The 18,099-nt window shown below is 46.1% G+C and overlaps 1 protein-coding gene across 1 annotated transcript in view; it reads right to left on the minus strand.

The window, feature by feature from the left end:
• Nucleotides 1-18,099, minus strand: part of SLC3A1 (solute carrier family 3 member 1) — a 36,779-nt gene that overhangs the window by 14,775 nt on the left and 3,905 nt on the right. Inside the window, exons 2-4 of the mRNA XM_040453871.1 lie at nt 17,035-17,214; nt 16,467-16,621; nt 10,778-10,903 (exon numbers count right to left, since the gene is read on the minus strand). Of these exons, the coding sequence (XP_040309805.1) occupies nt 10,778-10,903; nt 16,467-16,621; nt 17,035-17,214 (461 nt within the window). The remainder of the gene's footprint in view (nt 1-10,777; nt 10,904-16,466; nt 16,622-17,034; nt 17,215-18,099) is intronic.

Genomic DNA, 18,099 nt, shown 5'->3' on the forward strand with positions numbered 1-18,099 from the left:
CAGCTTTCATTTCTGTTTCCCTTGCCTCGGACCACAGCACCAGGTCCTTAGTGAACCAGTCATGGACTGAAAGTACACAGTACAAAGCCCAAATAAGTCAAACATGCTGTGATACCACTGGGACACGAAAATTCAGCATGGCCCCAGGCATCAGTGCATTTACAGAATAGTTGGGGACACATGAGACATGAGAAGATTACCTAATAATGCCAGGTGGGGTGCACTGCAACATCATGAGAGGAGACTCCTTTGTCTGCAGGGCTGTTGGCGCTCCAAGAAGATCAAATTTAACATGGGTGGCCACAAACAGCGAAAGAAGAGCTAGAGTTCTACCTTGACCAGCGGGAGTTCATCAGGGAGTACGATTAGGAAGAACATTCCGGACTGTTTGTAGGACGGCATGGCTAATCACAGAGGCAGAACTGACTTGGCCTCTACTGGGGCAGCTGGAAGGACCACAGGGCCTTGAAGAGCAGAGGAACTAGGTCTCCGCTCTCCACCCCTGCCAGCTGGCTCTACTCTGGCACCAGCCGCAAGCTACCCTTCTGCAGAGGGACAGTGGCTCTCCCCACTTTCCTCTCAGCTCAGCCCTTACTGAGTGGCAGGCTTTACAGGAACGTACTTATCACATTAAAACAGAACAGCCCACAACTCGGAGTACTAGACTAAGTAGCTAATTTATGGAGAACAGAGCCATAGCTCCCAAATAAAGACTTATCACCCAAAAAAACACGTGTCCTTTTTAAAATGTGTTTCATGTCGGGGCGCCTGGGTGGTGCAGTCGGTTAAGCGTCCGACTTCAGCCAGGTCACGATCTCGCGGTCCGTGAGTTCGAGCCCCGCGTCGGGCTCTGGGCTGATGGCTCAGAGCCTGGAGCCTGTTTCCGATTCTGTGTCTCCCTCTCTCTCTGACCCTCCCCGGTTCATGCTCTGTCTCTCTCTGTCCCAAAAATAAATAAAAACGTTGGAAAAAAAAAAAATTAAAAAAAAAATGTGTTTCATGTCTACATGTGAATGTAGGGTCTCTAGGGCGCTGTAATTCAAGGGTCTCAAGGGTTTCTTACAGGCTAACCGGAAGGGTTAATACTGCTGAGGTCAAGTCCCTTTAAAGTGACAAGTGTGAGTAACAAAGCTTGAAAAACATTTTCAAATCTAAGAGCAGACTTAGAATCTTCGCGTGGACACAGTTGAACCAAATACCCTTAAGCTGGTTCTACCCACACAAAACCCACAAATTTGTTGTTACTAGCTTCTTGCGCTTAACCAAATGCATTCATTCAATAAGTATTCGGGTTCCAACTGTGGGCCAGGCACTTAGCTAAGCCCTACAACCATGAGCAAAATACAACAGCCGTGGTCCTTGGTCTCCTGAATTTATTTAGAATCCCCAACTAGACAGCAAATAGTAATGCAAGAATATTTAAGTCACAGCCAGGATAAAAAGCTTTAAAGGAGAGGCACATGATCTTACAAGAAGATGAAATAGCAGGATTGGTCCTGGAGGTCAGCGCAGCAGGAAGGCAGGAAGTGAGAGCGATTGGTTAGAGATTGAGAGAGAGAAGTCAATAGATGTAAAGGTACCTCATTGATGAGGCAGAACCATCTCGTCCCGGTGGCCCCAGGGGTCAACTCAGCATGAAGCTTCAGGACCCCTCAGTAACCCCGGCCCCTTCCTACCCACCTTCTTTCCCCGGGCTAAGTAAACACTCTGTACCTAACTTTACACAATTTAAGAAGGCCCCAAATTTTCACAAGCTTCAGACTCCATACAACCCAGGCCTACGGCCAGGTGGCGTTGGTCCTGACAAGAGAGAACATGGGAGGTGGGTCAGGGTGGGGGTGGGACACAAATAGTTGTAATCCATCCAAGCCACCTCCGACAAAGCTGTGGGAAAACATTAAACACCACGCTGTTTAAGCTTTGGGGCACAGATTTCCCAGAAAAAAATCTGCTCACTTTCTTCATGGGGTCCTTATTCCCTTTGGGAATAGTTAGACTTGCTAACGGTTGACCCAGCCATAAAAAATGAGAAATGTGTACCCGAGCAAAGGTTTCTGGCCCTGGCAGGGGTTTTCACTTCAGTCCAGTAAGAGATACAATGATCGTTTGAAGAGACAAAACAGCAAAAGTTGGATGGTTATTTTTGAGAGTCATTGTAAAAATGCTGTGGTCTTCATTCAGATAATCCAAAATGTGCTCTTGAAAAATATTTGTGCTATTTATTCTCCCAACTAGGTGAGAAAAGGGAGCTCTAGATTTTAATCATTAACCCTCTCTTTACCCCATTTAAGCTCTCCCAGGGTGCCTGGTGCAGAAATGGGCACAGAGCCTAGTTCTGCTGGGTCTGGGTGACCCACAGAGGCGCCACGGGACTCTGGGGACAGTACATTGTGTCCCCGATTCCTGTATAACTCCCATGACATCACAGAGTCCTGGTTTCTCTACCAGGCACCTTTTCATTCTTTTCTCCTTAAACAATTCACTGCGCTGAGTAAAACAGGAACCAATTCAGCATTAGTAGTCTCATATCCAGATTCACGAAACCTAGAGGCAAAACTTTTCTTTTGAGATGACTAAAGTTACTGGGCCATTTACCTAAAAAGCTTAGTTTGCGAAATAGAAAAACTCTGCTCTTACAGGTGACGATCTGTAAGACATCGTCTTGAAAGTGACATAAACCCCAGGTTCAGCCCATCTCAAAGAGGAGTAACAAACTATAGGATATTTTAGAAGTACAGAGAGAAAACTATATTCTCTGCTTTTAAGCAAAGGAAAGAAAATCGACCCTACTGCTGTTCAGAAATCTTGGTGAAACTCTTGGCTAACTCCTTCAGGAGCAGGGCATGGAGGAAGGATCACGGGCTCAGGATTCTGACCCATCCGAGCGCCCTTCCCAGCTCCCCACTTTGCATCCAGCTGCGTGCGTTAGGGCATCTGCATGGCCTTACTGACCTTGGTTTCCTCATCCATAAAATTACACCCGCCTGGCAGAGTTTCTGTAGGGACTAAATAAGGTATTGCTGCTAGAGTCAATTCACACTTGGGTGTTTATATTACCTGATCTCTCTGCAGTGTTTGTCCCTGCTGACTAAACGCGCCTTCTAGAAATACTCCTATCCCTTAGCTCCCGGATACCTACTCCTCGTTTGCCACTTTTCTCTGTCTACTCCGCAGTCCTTTAAATATTAGCACTTTGGGGGGAGCCTGGCTCAGTCGGTTGAGTGTCTGACTTCAGCTCAGGTCATGATCTCATGGTTTGTGAGTTCGAGCCCCGCATCGGGTTCTGTGCTGACCGCTCGGAGCCTGGAGCCTGCTTCGGATTCTGTGTCTCCCTCTCTCTCTGCCCCTCCCCCACTCATGCTCTCGCTCTGTCTCAAAAATAAAGAAAAGTTAAATATTAGCACTTTGAGGGGCTCTTACACGCCCTGTTCATTTCATTTCACAACATTGTATTGACTCATTTATCTACCCATTTATTATTTAACAAGCATTTAAATAACAAGGAACACCCTATCCTAAATGCCATACAGAGAGGTTAAACCACTTAATCCCCAATCACCCCTACGATGTATGTGTCATTATTGTTCCTCTTTTACCAACGAGGGAACTGAGGCACAGGGAGATGAGGTAACTTGATCACAGTCACAGAGTTAGTAAGTGGTGGCACCAGAATTGGAACCCTCTGGCTCCCTTACCCATTTGCTCTGCTTTATTTTATTTTATTCTTTCGATTGGAAGATCTGCCAACTCCTGGCCCCTATTCCCACATGCCAACAATCACCTCAAGCTCAGTTGCAAGTGACCCCCTTGTCCATCTTGGCCAGCCTGGCGCTCTCACTGACACTACCTGCCTGACCTCTGTAGGCCTTGTCCGCATGCCCACAAATCCCAGAGTTTTATCTCTAAGCCAGACATGTCCCCCAAGCTCCATGTCCTTATATCCGAGTCTCCATTGAATACTTTGACGTCTCAGACGTCAAACTCTCCATGATTAAGACATGCCCCACCCCCTCATCTTTTGTCTCCCATCTCAGGAAATGGCACCACCGCCAGTCTGCATTCAAATCCGAAATCTGAGAGTCACGCCAGACTCCTCTCTAACCTGATGATACCCCTGCAACCCCGTGCCACCTCACTGCTCCGAAGCCCCTGGCATTTCTTCCCTGATGACTGACCCATCCTCTCCCCTGGCCCCTCTGCCTCCAGACCTGCCCCACTCAAGCCCCTTCTCCACAGTCACTGATTTCCAAAATGCAAATGGAAAATGATTTCCCTGAGACCTTGTAAACTCAAATCCTCACCGCCTCACCACCAACGCCGTGCTCAGTAGGAGCAGAGCAGAGCTGACATTTAAGCCGGGGCGGGGTGGGGGGTGGGGTGGGGTGGGTGGAGGTGGGGTACCTGGGCTCCCTGTCCCCAGTGGCCATGAACATACTAACTCCCTAGGATCCCACACTCCAGCACTCAACATTTCCACATGGCGGGCTCGGGGTCCTGACACCGTTCAGGCAGAGGGCTGGGCTGTGTGGAGTCTCTTCCCTGCTCTGCTACTAACCCAGCTCTCTGGACTTCTGTTCGCTCATTTGGCAAAGAAGAGACGTGATCGCAAGTAAAAACCGAAGTGGCTGGAAACGTCCAAAATGCCATACAAACGTAAGCCTCCACCTTCTCCTAAGAAGGCTTCTAGACTTCACGAGGTAAACACACTCAAGCCCCGAGAGGTTCAGGGCAGAGCCAAGTCCCCTGAAGGCCTGTGCAAGGAGGATACAGAGAGGAGAGACGAGGGTGCTGTGTGCTGTGTGCCCCCCGCTTGCCTCCCACTGTGCAGATAATCTGAAATCTGATGGGAGCCAGAAGCAAGAAGTCGCCATGAGTGCAAGCTGGTATGCAAGCAGGAATCATTCCGAATGCCTCCCCACCACAAACTCGCTGGGTTGCAAATAATTAACCTGCTTAGCTCTGCTGCAGAGATAAGTGCTGCTGGGGGGTAGGAGGGTGTTGGAAAGTCCCCTTCGTGTGAAAAGTCCCTCTTCAGCAGCAAAGAGCCTTTCCTTGCAGCTTCTTGGCCTTTCTTAGTTAGTTCTAGAAGCAAATCTTCTATACCAGCCTTACAAAAATGTCTAACCTTCAACTGGAGGCAGTTAACGATTCATCCCAAGGGGAATCTCATTCTGTTGAGACTAGTAAATAAGGCTCTTGTTCCACTACTTGGATGCCTGCAAGGGAACGGCCGGAACAGTCAAAAAATAATTAATGTATTGGCTGGCACCTTTGGACAAAATTGATCACACTTGTCTAAACATCTCCAGACAATCCATCGCTATTGTCACAAGGAGCCTGGAGAAATCCACTGCCTGATAAACCAACTGGATTATACTCACATTTATGAATTTCTACTTTTTTTCTTTTCTTAATGTTTATTATTTATTTTTGAGATACAGAGAGAAACAGACAGACAGATAGAATGTGAGCAGGGGAGGGGCAGAAAGAGAGGGAGACACAGAATCCAAGGCAGGCTCCAGGCTCTGAGCTGTCAGCACAGAGCGGGACGCGGGGCTCCAATTCTCAAACTGCGAGACCATGACCCGAGCCGAAGTCGGACGCTCAACCGACTGAGCCAGCCAGGCGCCCTGCCACATTTATGAATTTCCAACTGACACCCCTTGAAAAACTGTGTAGGAAAAGTGAAGCACAGAGACAGAAACGGGTTTGCCTCAAGTCAGAAGTGGGGGTGTGGGTAAGAGGATGGACTCTGGGTTTGAATCCTGCTCTGGATCAATCCGCCCCAGGTGGGTGACTTCACCTCTTTCACCCTCAGTTTCCTTCTCTGTAAAATGATCCTGCAGTCTCCTAAATAAGGCTTGGTCAGAGCATAAACGAGATGATCCAGGTAAGGCACTTGGCACAAAGTAAATGCCCAAAAGTGTGTGGGGGCGGGGTGGGGCAGGGAAAGGTACAGGTGGGGGTGTGTAAATGATCTTTGGTGAAGGAAGGCAGTGTCCACCCTCCAGCAAAGAAGGTTAAAACTAACCTTCTTTGCCCCACCCCCCCCCCTCCCCAACCTCAAAGAGACAAGGCTGCACTGACAAGGTGCCTACTTCTGGAACAGATCGTCTAAATTCATCTAAATTCTGGGAAACATTAAACATGTGTAGTAAAAACAGCCGTAGAAGTAAGGAGTCTACAGGAATATATTTCACAGCAACAGCAACAAAATGCAAGACTTGCACACTGAAAACGCAAAACAATGTTGAAGGAAATTAAAGACCTAAACAAGTGGAAAGACATCATGTGTTCCTGGTTCAGAAGATTTAATATTGTTAGAGTGGCAATGCTGCCCCACACTGATGCCCGCATTCAATGCAATCCCTATTCAAATCCCAGGAGCAGGCTGCTTGCAGAAATTGACAAGCTGATCATATGGAAACTCATATGGAAAGAATATGATCCAGTAACTCCACTCCTGGATATTTACCCAAAGAAAACAAAAGTACTAACTCAAAAAGATACATGCACCCCCATGTTTAGTGCAGCATTATTTACAATAGCCAAGCTATGGAAGCAGTCCAGGTGTCCATTCACAGATGAATGGGTAAAGAAGATGTGGTCTGTACACACACACACACACACACACACACACACACACAACGGAATATTACTCAGCCATAAAAAGAATGAGACCTGGCCATTTACATCGGTATGGATGGACCCAGAGGGGATTATGCTAAGTGAAATAAGTCAAACAGAGAAAGACAAATACCATATGATTTCACTTATCTGTGGAATCTAAAGAACAAAACAAAAACAAACAACAGTCTTTTCAATACAGAGAATAAACTGGTGGCTGCCAGAGGGGAGGTCGGTGGAGAGATGGGCACAAGAGATAAAGGGGATTAATAGGTACAAACATTCAGTTGCAGAACAAGTCATGGAGATTGAAAAGTACAGCGATGGGAATACAGTCAATAATATTCTTGACATTGTTGTATGGTGACGGATGGCGACTGCACTTACTGTGGGCAGCGCTGAGTAATATACGGAATTGTCAAATCACTATGTTGTACACCTAAAACTAATATAACATCATATGTCAACTATACTCCAATAAATAATAATAATAATTGATCGCCAAAAGAAAGAAAGGAATACAAGGACCCAAAATAGCCAAACAATCTTGAAAGAGAAGAACAAAATTGTAGGACTCACACGACCCAGTTTTGAAAGTTCCCATAAAGCTAGACTAATCCAGACACTGTGGTATTGGCACAAGAACAGACCTACAGATCAATAGAGAAGAATTGAGTCTAGAAATAAATCCTGACATTTATGGCCAGTTGATTTTCAAAAGGGTTCCAAAACAGTTCAATGGGGAAAGAATAACTTTTTTTTAAAACACATGTTGTGGGAATAACTGGATAGCCACATGCCAAAGAATTAAGTTGGACCCCCTCATGCCATATATAAGAGGTAATTTAAAAAGTGGATCAGATACCTAAAATGTAAGAGCTACAACTATAAAACTAGGAAAAGAAAACATAAAAAATCTTCATGACCTTGGGTTAGGCAATGGTTTTTAAATGACACTAAAGTACAAACAACAAAAGGAAAAAAACAGATAAATTGGACAATTTAAAACTTGTGCTTCAAAGGACTCCAACAAGAAAGCAAGAAGACACCCCACAGCATGGGAGAAAAGAGCAAATCATGTATCCAGAATACATATAAAATTCTTTTTTATTTATTTATTTTTCAACGTTTATTTATTTTTCGGACAGAGAGAGACAGAGCATGAACGGGGGAGGGGCAGAGAGAGAGGGAGACACAGAATCGGAAACAGGCTCCAGGCTCTGAGCCATCAGCCCAGAGCCCGACGCGGGGCTCGAACCCACGGACCGCGAGATCGTGACCTGGCTGAAGTCGGACGCTTAACCGACTGCGCCACCCAGGCGCCCCTAAAATTCTTTTTTAAAGTTTATTTTATTTACTTTGAAAGAGAGAGAAAGAGAGAGAGAGAGCGGGGGAAGGGCAGAGAGAGAGAGCATTCCAAGCAGGCTCCTCCCTGTCAGCCAAAATCAAGAGTCAGACATTTAACCAACTGAGTCACCCAGGCACCCCTATACAAATTTTTTTACAACCAGGGCATCTGGGTGGCCTAGTCAGTTGAGCATCCGACTCTGGCTCAGGTCATGATCTTGCAGTTTGTGGGTTCAAGCCCCAGGTAGGGCTCTGCTCTGGACAGTGCGGAGCCTGCTTAGGATTCTCTCTCCCTCTGTCTCTCTGTCCCTCCCCTGCTCACGCTCTTTCAAAATAAATAAACTTCAAAAGAATCTTAAAACCAACAACAGAAAGACGAATAACACAATTTTAAAATGGGCAAAGGATGTGAACAGACATTTCTCCAGCAAAGATATAAAAATAAACTACATAAGTGCATGCGAAGATGCTGAACGTCATTAGCCATCAGGGAAACGTAAATCGGAACCCCAGTGAGATGTCACTACACACCCACTAGGATGATGGTACTCAAGAATACAGACAGTAACAAGTGCTGGCAAGGAAGGATGTGGGGAAATCGGGACCCTCACACATTGCTACCGGGACTAAACATGGTGCAGCTGATTTGGAATAGAGCTGGGCAGTTTCTCAACTTATTAAATGTAGATTATAAATACAGACACATATCGTAGACATATAGGTAGATCTTGTACGACTTTGTTTATATGAAATGTCTAGAACAGGCGTATCCACAGAGACAAAAAGTAGATTAGCGGTTGCCGGCAATGGCGGGCGGGGGGGTAGGCACAGAGAGTATCTGCTAATAGATATAGGGCTTCTTTAGGGGGTGAACAAAATGTTGTGAAATCAGTGGTGATAGCTTTACGACTCTGTGAAGAGACTAAAACCACTGAATTATACACTCGAAGGGGTGCATTTTATGTTTATGTGAATTATATCTCCCTAGAGGTAGTACTTAAAAACAAGAGGGGCGCCCAGGGGGGCTCGTGGTTAGGCATCCGACTTCAGCTCAGGTCATCATCTCACAGTTTGTGAGTTCAAGCCCCTGCATCGGGCTTACTGCTATCCGCGCAGAGCCCAAGTCAGATCCTCTGTCTCCTTCTCTCTCTGCCTCTCTCTCTCTCTCTCTCTCTCTCTCAAAAGTAAATAAACATAAAAGGAAAGAAAAAAAAAAAACAAGAACAAACTTAAGGGTTGTGGGCGCCCTCAGTGGCTCCAGCGTGGCCACCTGCACCCTCACCCTTCAGCTGACAGGGTACGAGCTATAGAAAGGGACCCACAGCTCTCTGTTCTGTTCGGGTTAGGGTTAGGGTTAGGGTTAGGGTTAGACCTCAGAGCACTCCCCCACTAACCTGAATCCCTGCCCACTACCACCACAGCAGCAGCAGCAGCAACACCACAGCTGATGTCTGTCGTGTTGGGTATTGGAACCACCACTGTGTGGTGACCGCCGACAGGAAGCCTCCTATGAGGGGCCACGGAGGGATCTTCAGCAGCTCAGCAGGAATCCCTTACAGCAGCCTTCGTGGCCCCGTGGGATCCGCCCCTCGTCTCCACTTCTTGGATCTCAGCCCCTAACCCTCCCTCTCGTGTCACTCCTATGCACTGGCAGGCTTGCCAGATAAAACACAGGACACCCCGCTAAGTTTTCATTTCAGATGCGCCGCGAGTAATGTTTTAGCAGAAGCGGGTCCCAAATACCATCTTTCTCGTTGTTTATCTGAAATGAAAATTTAGCTGGTGTCCTGCATTTCCATTTGCTCCCTCCGGTCACTGGATGCACCAGCCTCCACGTCATTCCTGAAACACACGAAGCACGCTCTCACCTCGAGGTCTCTGCACTGGCTCTTCCTCCCGCCTGGAACCTTCTTCCCCCAAACATCCACGGGGCTCCCTTTCAAACTTCAGGTCTTTGTCCAAACAGGACCTCCACGGAGGGATGGCCCCAAACCAACTTGTGCCTGGCACTCTGACGTCCCTTACCCTCAGGGACCACCCGACACGTTACACGTTTAGTTGGTAACTGTGTGCCCTCCCCTCGGTTTGCAGACAACGCCTTGAGAGTAGGTTTGATTCGCGGCTGCATTTCCAGTGCTTAGAACACGACCTGGATACAGAAGGCCGTGCACGGGTCATGTCCCGCAATGTTCCAGACAGCCCGTGAGACAAATACCGCCTTCGACCGTGTTTCACAGACGAGGGGTCAGAGACACGGAAAGCCAAATATCTCACCCAGAAGCCCACGGTAGCAGCAGTGGCGCTGGGTCCAGAGGCAGGCTCAGATCTAGAGCCCACACTCTGGCGCACCTCACTGCATCCTCTCGTCATCACAGGCAGAGGGGTACCTCAGGGCTAAGTTACCAAGGTATTCCTGCCTCCCTCCCCCGTCCGTTGTGTGAGGAAGGAACGACCAGCATGTCTGAGGGTCTAATATTTGCCTCAGGCTCCATAATCCCAGAGTTTAATTGTATTACTTGGTTGTTGTTGTTGTTTTTTATTTTTTTTTAACGTTTATTTATTTTTGAGACAGAGAGAGACAGAGCATGAGCAGGGGAGGGGCAGAGAGAGAGGGAGACACAGAATCGGAAACAGGCTCCAGGCTCTGAGCGGTCAGCCCAGAGCCCAACGCGGGGCTCGAACTCACGGACCGCGAGATCATGACCTGAGCCGAAGTCAACAATTACTGTTCAACACAAAGTGTATCGGGTACCCATTTCTACACCCATGCGATGGAGAAGTCTGTGGGGGTATCTGTACTCACTTTTATTTCCTCTTGAACATCAGGATTGTGGAAATTTAAATCAGGTTGTTCTCTCGTAAACTGGTGAAAGTAACATTGGTTTCGTACTTCGTCAAAGTGCCAACTGGAGTTTCCGTACACGCTTAGCTAGCAAACAGAAAATAGCATTTCACCTTCTTAGCATCCATGTAATGGCATTGCCCAAAAAGAAACGATGATTGCCATCCCTGGCCCGGTGCAGGCGGGGTGCGCAAATCCTCAGAATTTTCCTTCTAGGGAGAGCACTGGATAAATTCATTCCTTAAAATGTCACCCACGAATGCCGCACAGATGTAGCTGGGGTATATTTGCCTAGTAGAAGCTGTTCCTAACAACCGCAATAGCAAACCAATGCTCTCAAATGTAGAATGAGGCCAATTTAAGGAGCGGACATTTTGTTTTCTCCGGAACAGGATATTTTTTTTATTCAATAACTACAAACCGGAAACCAGATTGGGGGAGGGAGGACCAGGCTGGGACAAATAATGGCTACCTCTTCCCTGGCAGAATGGGGAGGAGGTGGCCCCTACACCCTCAATGGTTAATACAGGTCCCCCCGCCTCGCTCTGCCACAGCATCCCACTTTCCCTGGGACTGGGGTGGTCGGTAACCCAGCCTGCTCTGCCCCAGGCCCCTTCCCCTAAGAGCATCTTGGAGGAGGGGGATGCGGGCAGAACAGCAGGAAGCAGTGAGGACGAGCATGTGGTGGTCATGGCAGCGATGACGTGTGTCTAAGAATGGAAACATTGAACAAAACAACACACTGTCCAGAGGTAGTTTGTGAACAGAGGAAAGATGGAACCAGAACCTTGGGGGGTAGGGAGGATCGGAAGGGTGGGAGTGAGCAAGGCTAGTTCCTTGTTATTAGTGCCCCGTGTGAGGCAAGGGGAAACCAAGGCCTAGGGTGGAAGCGGATGGGGTGGGGCAGTGGCTGCGGCCCACCTGAGGTGGCTGCCACAGGGAACCTGGGCCTCCTGGATAATTTCCCTCACTGCAATAGATTCCAGGGTGGCGGTGAGGTGGGCTGGAGCCCATTTACAGAGGGTAGGGGGCTCAGACCCCTCCTGCCTTCCCTCTTGTGCCCCAAATGGGACCATCTGACCTTGAGCAAGGACTAGGCAAGGTGGGAAGGAAGAAGACTAGGTGTGAGCCACACCTACTGAGGCACAGGTCGGCTGGGGGCATCTTGGAGCTGAGCGCCCCTCCCCATCTGCTGCTGCCGGGGCTATGGAGTGGGGCAGATCAGAATGAGATGGGGCTTGAGCCCCTTTTAAGGCCAGGGGAGCCCTCCCAGGCCCCTTAGCGGGAAGCTCTTAGAGGGAAGAGTGGGGAAGCAGAAGGGACGCCCAAACCAAGAGCCCAGTCAGCAATGTCCCACGGCTGAGTGTGGGGACGCAGCAGGAGCAGGCTGCAGCAAGGTGGGAAGTCAGCCTTGTCTGGAAGGGCAAGTATGCGCCTGGGGTGAGGGGTCACTGGAAACCAAGACCAAAGGAAACTGCTCCCCACTTGGGCCCACAGCAGCTGGTGGTGAGGGTGCAGGTGGGTGGCAGTGATGCATGGGCCTGGGGGGGGGGGGGGCGATGGGAGTGGAGCTGTCGAGTCCCAGAAAGAACCTAAAGAGCAGACATTTCTAACATATTTTCCTGAACCTTCTATCCAGGCTCTGGACTCCTGTTTGTGAAAAAAATGCAAATGATGGTCAACTGGGGAGAAAGATACATTCCATTGGTCTTGGAGTTTGAATCCACAGAGTGGATATTTAAACTGTATCCTCAGAAAATTAGTAGAATCATCCACCTAAAACTCTTCTTAAAAAAAAAAACAATAATAAAATAAAATAAAATAATAAAAATCAAAACCCTCTAGCCCTCAGGAATAAAAGATATCTAGCAGCTTCAAGCACCTGGCACTGATTTCCTCTTTCTAGGAATGCTCACAAATGTGACTCCAAAGCGTGACTCTCCTGGAGGACTTTCCTGCCTCTCTCGCTGCTGCTTTTAAGTCAGCTTGGTTCCTTCAATGGGGCGGTTCCTCAGGGCTCTAGCTTGGGCTTTTGTTCATTTCATGCAAAAGAAAACATCTGGACGACATTTACAAACTTGGGGATTTTGCACAAATCCTTTTCTTTTTAACTGGAAGACCCAGTCATGGTGGGTCCAAATTGCCACTAAAACAAGTGGGTGGAGCTAAGTGGCAGCTGCCGCCTTTCAAGGAAACACACCCTCATCGCCGGCCCTGACACAAACCAGGATATTTACAGTCTATGCGACCAAGAAAAGATGGGTATCCAGAATACAAAAAGAACCCCACCAATCAATTTCAAAGGCACAAACAACCCAAAAGAAAACTGAGGAAAGAAACCATCCATAAACAGGTGTTTCACCAAAATGGAAGCTCAAGTGAATGAAATGTACGAATAAATGTTCAACATCATTAGTAACCAGATAAATCTTCATTCGCAACTAGATAAATGGAAAATGAAGACCTCAAGGTGACACCAATTTAGGTTCACTTGGTAAAAAATTATTAAGTCCGGCAGTACCAGTAAGTTAAGGAGAATATGTATGTTTTATACTGCTGGAGGGGATATAAACTGGTACAACCACTTTGACAATCAGTTTGGTATTATCTTGCAGAGGTCAGCATGCAGTCTCGTGCACCCAGAAATTTCACCCCTAGCCATTTGCCTTTCAGAAGCTCTTGTACATGCACCCCGGGACAAAGAGACTAATGAGAATGTTACCATGGCATCGTTAATAATAGTAAAAATAAAATAAAATAAACCCCTGGAAACAGTCCAATTGCCCATCAGTGGAAGAGTGGATAAGTAAATCATGGAATATTTATACAATGGTTACATAACAGTGAAAAAGTATAGGGGCACCTGGTTGGCTCAATCAGTCTTTGGCTCGGGACCACAGTTCGTGAGTTCAAGCCTTGCATGAGGCTTTGCACTGACAGTACAGAGCCTGCTTCCGATCCTCTGTCTCCTCCCTCTCTCTCTGCCCCTCCCCCGCTCATGCACACACTCTCTCTCTCTCTCTCTCTCTCTCTCTCTCTCAGAAATAAACGTTAAAAAAAAAGAAAGAAAATGTATAAACCACAGCTACCGGACTCTACATAGATGAACATTAAAAACAGTGAAAAAGCTAGTTACAGGAGATTTACATGCACCAGGACATTTATCATAGAGTCCAAAACAGGAGAAACTAAATAATAAATCTTTTAAAAATATGCAGCATATGCAGCATAGGAAAAACACAAAGCAAGGACTTGGAAAACCCCCAAATGTGAGGCAGTGGTCACCCCTAAGAGGAGGCGTGGGGAGGGACAGGGAGGAACCTGCAGGCATTTTCAGCAGCGTTGGTAATGTTCAATTCTTAATTTGGGGATGGGCTCATTGATGTTCACTATATTATTACTTAGATACATATTACCTATATTTTCTAACAGTTTTATTCACGTATAAATGAACACAATAAACTGCACGTATTGTGTGTACGATCTGATCAGTTTCAACATGTGTATATGTATGTGAACTTCTCACCATGATCAAAATAGTGAATATATCCATCCTTTGGGACCCCCTGACCCCATCTTCCACTCCTCCCCATCTCCTTCCCATCCCTAAACAACTAATCGGCTTCCTGTCACTACAGATGAGTTTCCATTTTCTAGAATTTCATGTTAAGTGGAATAATATGTACCCTTCTGTCTGGCTTCTTTCACCGGTATAGTTCTTTTGAGATTCATCCATGGTGTTGCCTGTTATCAATAGTTCATTCCTTTTATGGCTGAGTAGTATTCCATTGTATGGTTATGCCACAAGATGTTTTATACATCTATCATATATTACATATATTTTGGTATGTATCAACTATTTTTTAAGTTTATTTATTTTGAGAAAGAGAGAGAGAGAGACAGAAGTGCCTGTGAGGGAGGGGTAGAGAGGGATAGAGACAGAATCCCCAGCAGCTTCTGTGCTGTCAGCACGGAGCCCGATGCAGAACTCACTCACAAACTGTATGATCATGACCTGAGACGAAATCAAGAGTCGGACACTTAACCAACTGACCACCCAGGTATCCATGTATCAACTACTAAAAAAACAAAAACAAACAAACCCCAAAAGCCAATAATGTTGGCTATAGTGGAGAACAGATGGAAGGATGGAGAAACTGGAGGCTGTTACAGGCCTGTAGGCAAGAGATGATATGGTTGGAAGTATGGGCAGCAATTTTTAAAAGTAGACTGTATGGTGGGACGGTGCCATCATTAGCCCTTTCATTTACTGGCTGTGTGACGGAGGGCAAGGTGTTTAACACTGCTGATCTGCAACACAGGAATTAAAACTCATAGGCTTGCAGGGCAGATTAAATGAAGGAATGAATATAACACACTTAGCACAGAGCCCGGCACATAGTATGCACTTAGTAAATGCTTGTTAATATCGTAATCATTTTAACGAGTGTGCGGGATTGGGGAAAAGAAAAATTAAGGAGCTAAAACTGCCAGGATTGCTGATAACCCGCTCACCAGGCTGCATACTAGTACTATTCACGAAACCTGGGGTACAAGAGGTTGGCGGGGAGAAGATCACACAGTCAGCATTGATACGTGTTGATATTGAGTGCCCTTGGTTGATCTAAAAGTTGATGCCCAGGAGTCAGCCTCTTTAAGTGTTTCTGGAGAAGGTCAGGAAGAGAGGAGGAGGGACTGGAGGGTAGAGATCCAGAGGATCCAGGGTAAACAGTTCTGCAGAAAGCAGGACAGACATGAACCAGAGCAGGTGGGGAGACCAGCCCAGGACAGGGGCAGAGTTGCCAGATAAAATACAAAACATACGATTAAATCTGAATTTCAGATACACAGTGCATCATTTTTAGTGTAAGTATGCCCCATGAAATACCTTATACTCAGAAACTATGCAAATTCAGATTTCACTGGGCTTCCTGGATTTTTACTGATAAGTCTGGTAACCCCAGACAAGACAGACCCGGTCTCTGCCGTAAAAAAAGGTGAGTAGGAAGAGGTGGGTATAGGAGTCGGCAGGTTTGATGACTTCTGCTCACCCTTCGAAGCAGAGCTTGCCGCTGAGCATGGTAAGAGGCAGAGATGGCAAGAAGGGTGTTTGAGGAAGAGAGAGGGCCTGGATGGTAAAATTCCAAGACTGGATGCCTCAGTTCAGGTGAGGACAATGGATGTGTGATGTCTCTGAAGGCACAGACACCAAAGTTCAGGCGAAGAGAAAGTGGACGGTCAGGCTCATTTATGGCTGGGGTTTTACTGGACAGGGGAGTCACACAGTCAGAAAGACATAGGAGTCTGGAGTCTGGAGTCGGAAAGACGGAGGAGTCAGCAAGACCGGTACTGACCTAATAGGACATGGAGTCCAAGTCTGACGGCATGGGAAGTAAGGGAGGAAGGAGCTAATAACAGAAAGTACAGGCTTTAAGGTGCTAAAACACATCAGTTCCACAATGGAATAAAAAGTCCAAATCCAAATGATTACAAGCCTTGGGTAGGTTATTTCTATTTATTTGGGAAATTTCCCCCTCCCCCAAAACTATACCCATTCACTTTTTTCCTTAAAAGGACTTTATAGATAACCAGTTTAATCACCGAAGATCTGCCCATTTTCTCTCTGTAAATCAGACAAGTTGGTACTTACCCAGTTGTTGGGTGGTACGGTTATGCCATTTTCACGGGTACAGTCATGCCAGATGTAATAATCAGTATATTTCCCTGTCCGGGTCCGACTCAGTTGAAACCAAGCATGTTTATCACTGGTGTGGTTTGGTATGAAATCAATTATTAATTTTAAACCTAATGAGTGAAAATATTTCAAATGTTAGGAAGAGATTATATTAGACAAATACAGGTCTGTTAAGGAAAAAAATGCTTTATTTTATTTTATTTTTTTTTAATTTTTTTTTTCAACGTTTATTTATTTTTGGGGCAGAGAGAGACAGAACATGAACGGGGGAGGGGCAGAGAGAGAGGGAGACACAGAATCGGAAACAGGCTCCAGGCTCCGAGCCATCAGCCCAGAGCCTGACGCGGGGCTCGAACTCACGGACCGTGAGATCGTGACCTGGCTGAAGTCGGACGCCCAACTGACTGTGCCACCCAGGCGCCCCGGAAAAAAATGCTTTAAGTAAGCAATTGGAGAATGCTTTTCTCAACCCCACCCCCACCCCCCCACCCCCCCACACACACCCACCTACCACTCAGTTTACCTTTATCATGTATGGCTGCAACCAGATTCTCAAAATCTTTCATTGTTCCAAAAATAGGATCGATTTCTCGGAAATCTTCAACACCATGTCGGAAATCTTTAAGGGATGACTTATAAAATGAAGTAATCCAAATAGTTTTTATATTTAAAGTTGTGATGTAGTCCAGTTTCTCTTGAATGCCTGAAGAAAAAAGTCAAGGCCATGAGAAATAAAGTTTGACTTTTTGATCGAAGGATTAAAAACAAAACCAATATGGCTAAAATTGAAATATGTATATTGAAACAGAAATACTCAGAATTCTGTTGAATTTGATGAAATTCAAATAGAAAAGTCTAGTTCTACCAGTAGCATCAAATGGTCTTTTAGCAATAACCTTTGACCTTTAACATAAATGGAAAACGTTAACATCTGTCTGTGCCTTGTTCATAGATTATATTTAAAATCAAGGCTACAGTATTGCTAATTTATCCTACACATGGTTTTTGAACACCTAATCTAAGCCAGGGGCTGGACTAAGTGCCAAGGGACAAAGAAGAGTAACACACGGTCTAAGCTACGCTCTCCAGTATGACAGCCATTTGTACACGTGGCCATTGAGCACTTGCAATGTGACTCGTCTATTGAGATGTGCTGTACATGCAAAACACACACTGGATTCTTAAGAATATGATAATGTAGGGGCCCCTTGGTGGCTCGGTCAGTTGACTGTCCAACTATAGCTCAGGTCATGATCTCACAGTTCGTGGGTTCGAGCCCTGCATTGGGCTCTGAGCTGACAGTTCAGAGCCTGGAGCCTGCTCCAGATTCTGTGTCTCCCTCTCTCCCTGCCCTCCCCCACTCATGCTCTGTCTCTCTCTCTCTAACAAAAATAAATAAACATTAAAAAAAAATTTGTGTAAGAATGTAATAATGTAAAATATCTCAGTAATATTTTATGTTGATGATATGTTGATATGTTGGCTTAAACAAAATACTTTAAATGAATATTATTAAAATTGATTCTAAATTAAAATTACATTTTTTTAAAGATTTTATTTTTAAGTAACCTCTACGCCCAACATGGGG

Source organism: Herpailurus yagouaroundi, unplaced genomic scaffold (assembly GCF_014898765.1).
Source record: "Herpailurus yagouaroundi ecotype Mexico unplaced genomic scaffold, PumYag 210, whole genome shotgun sequence".
Classification (NCBI taxonomy): domain Eukaryota; kingdom Metazoa; phylum Chordata; class Mammalia; order Carnivora; family Felidae; genus Herpailurus; species Herpailurus yagouaroundi.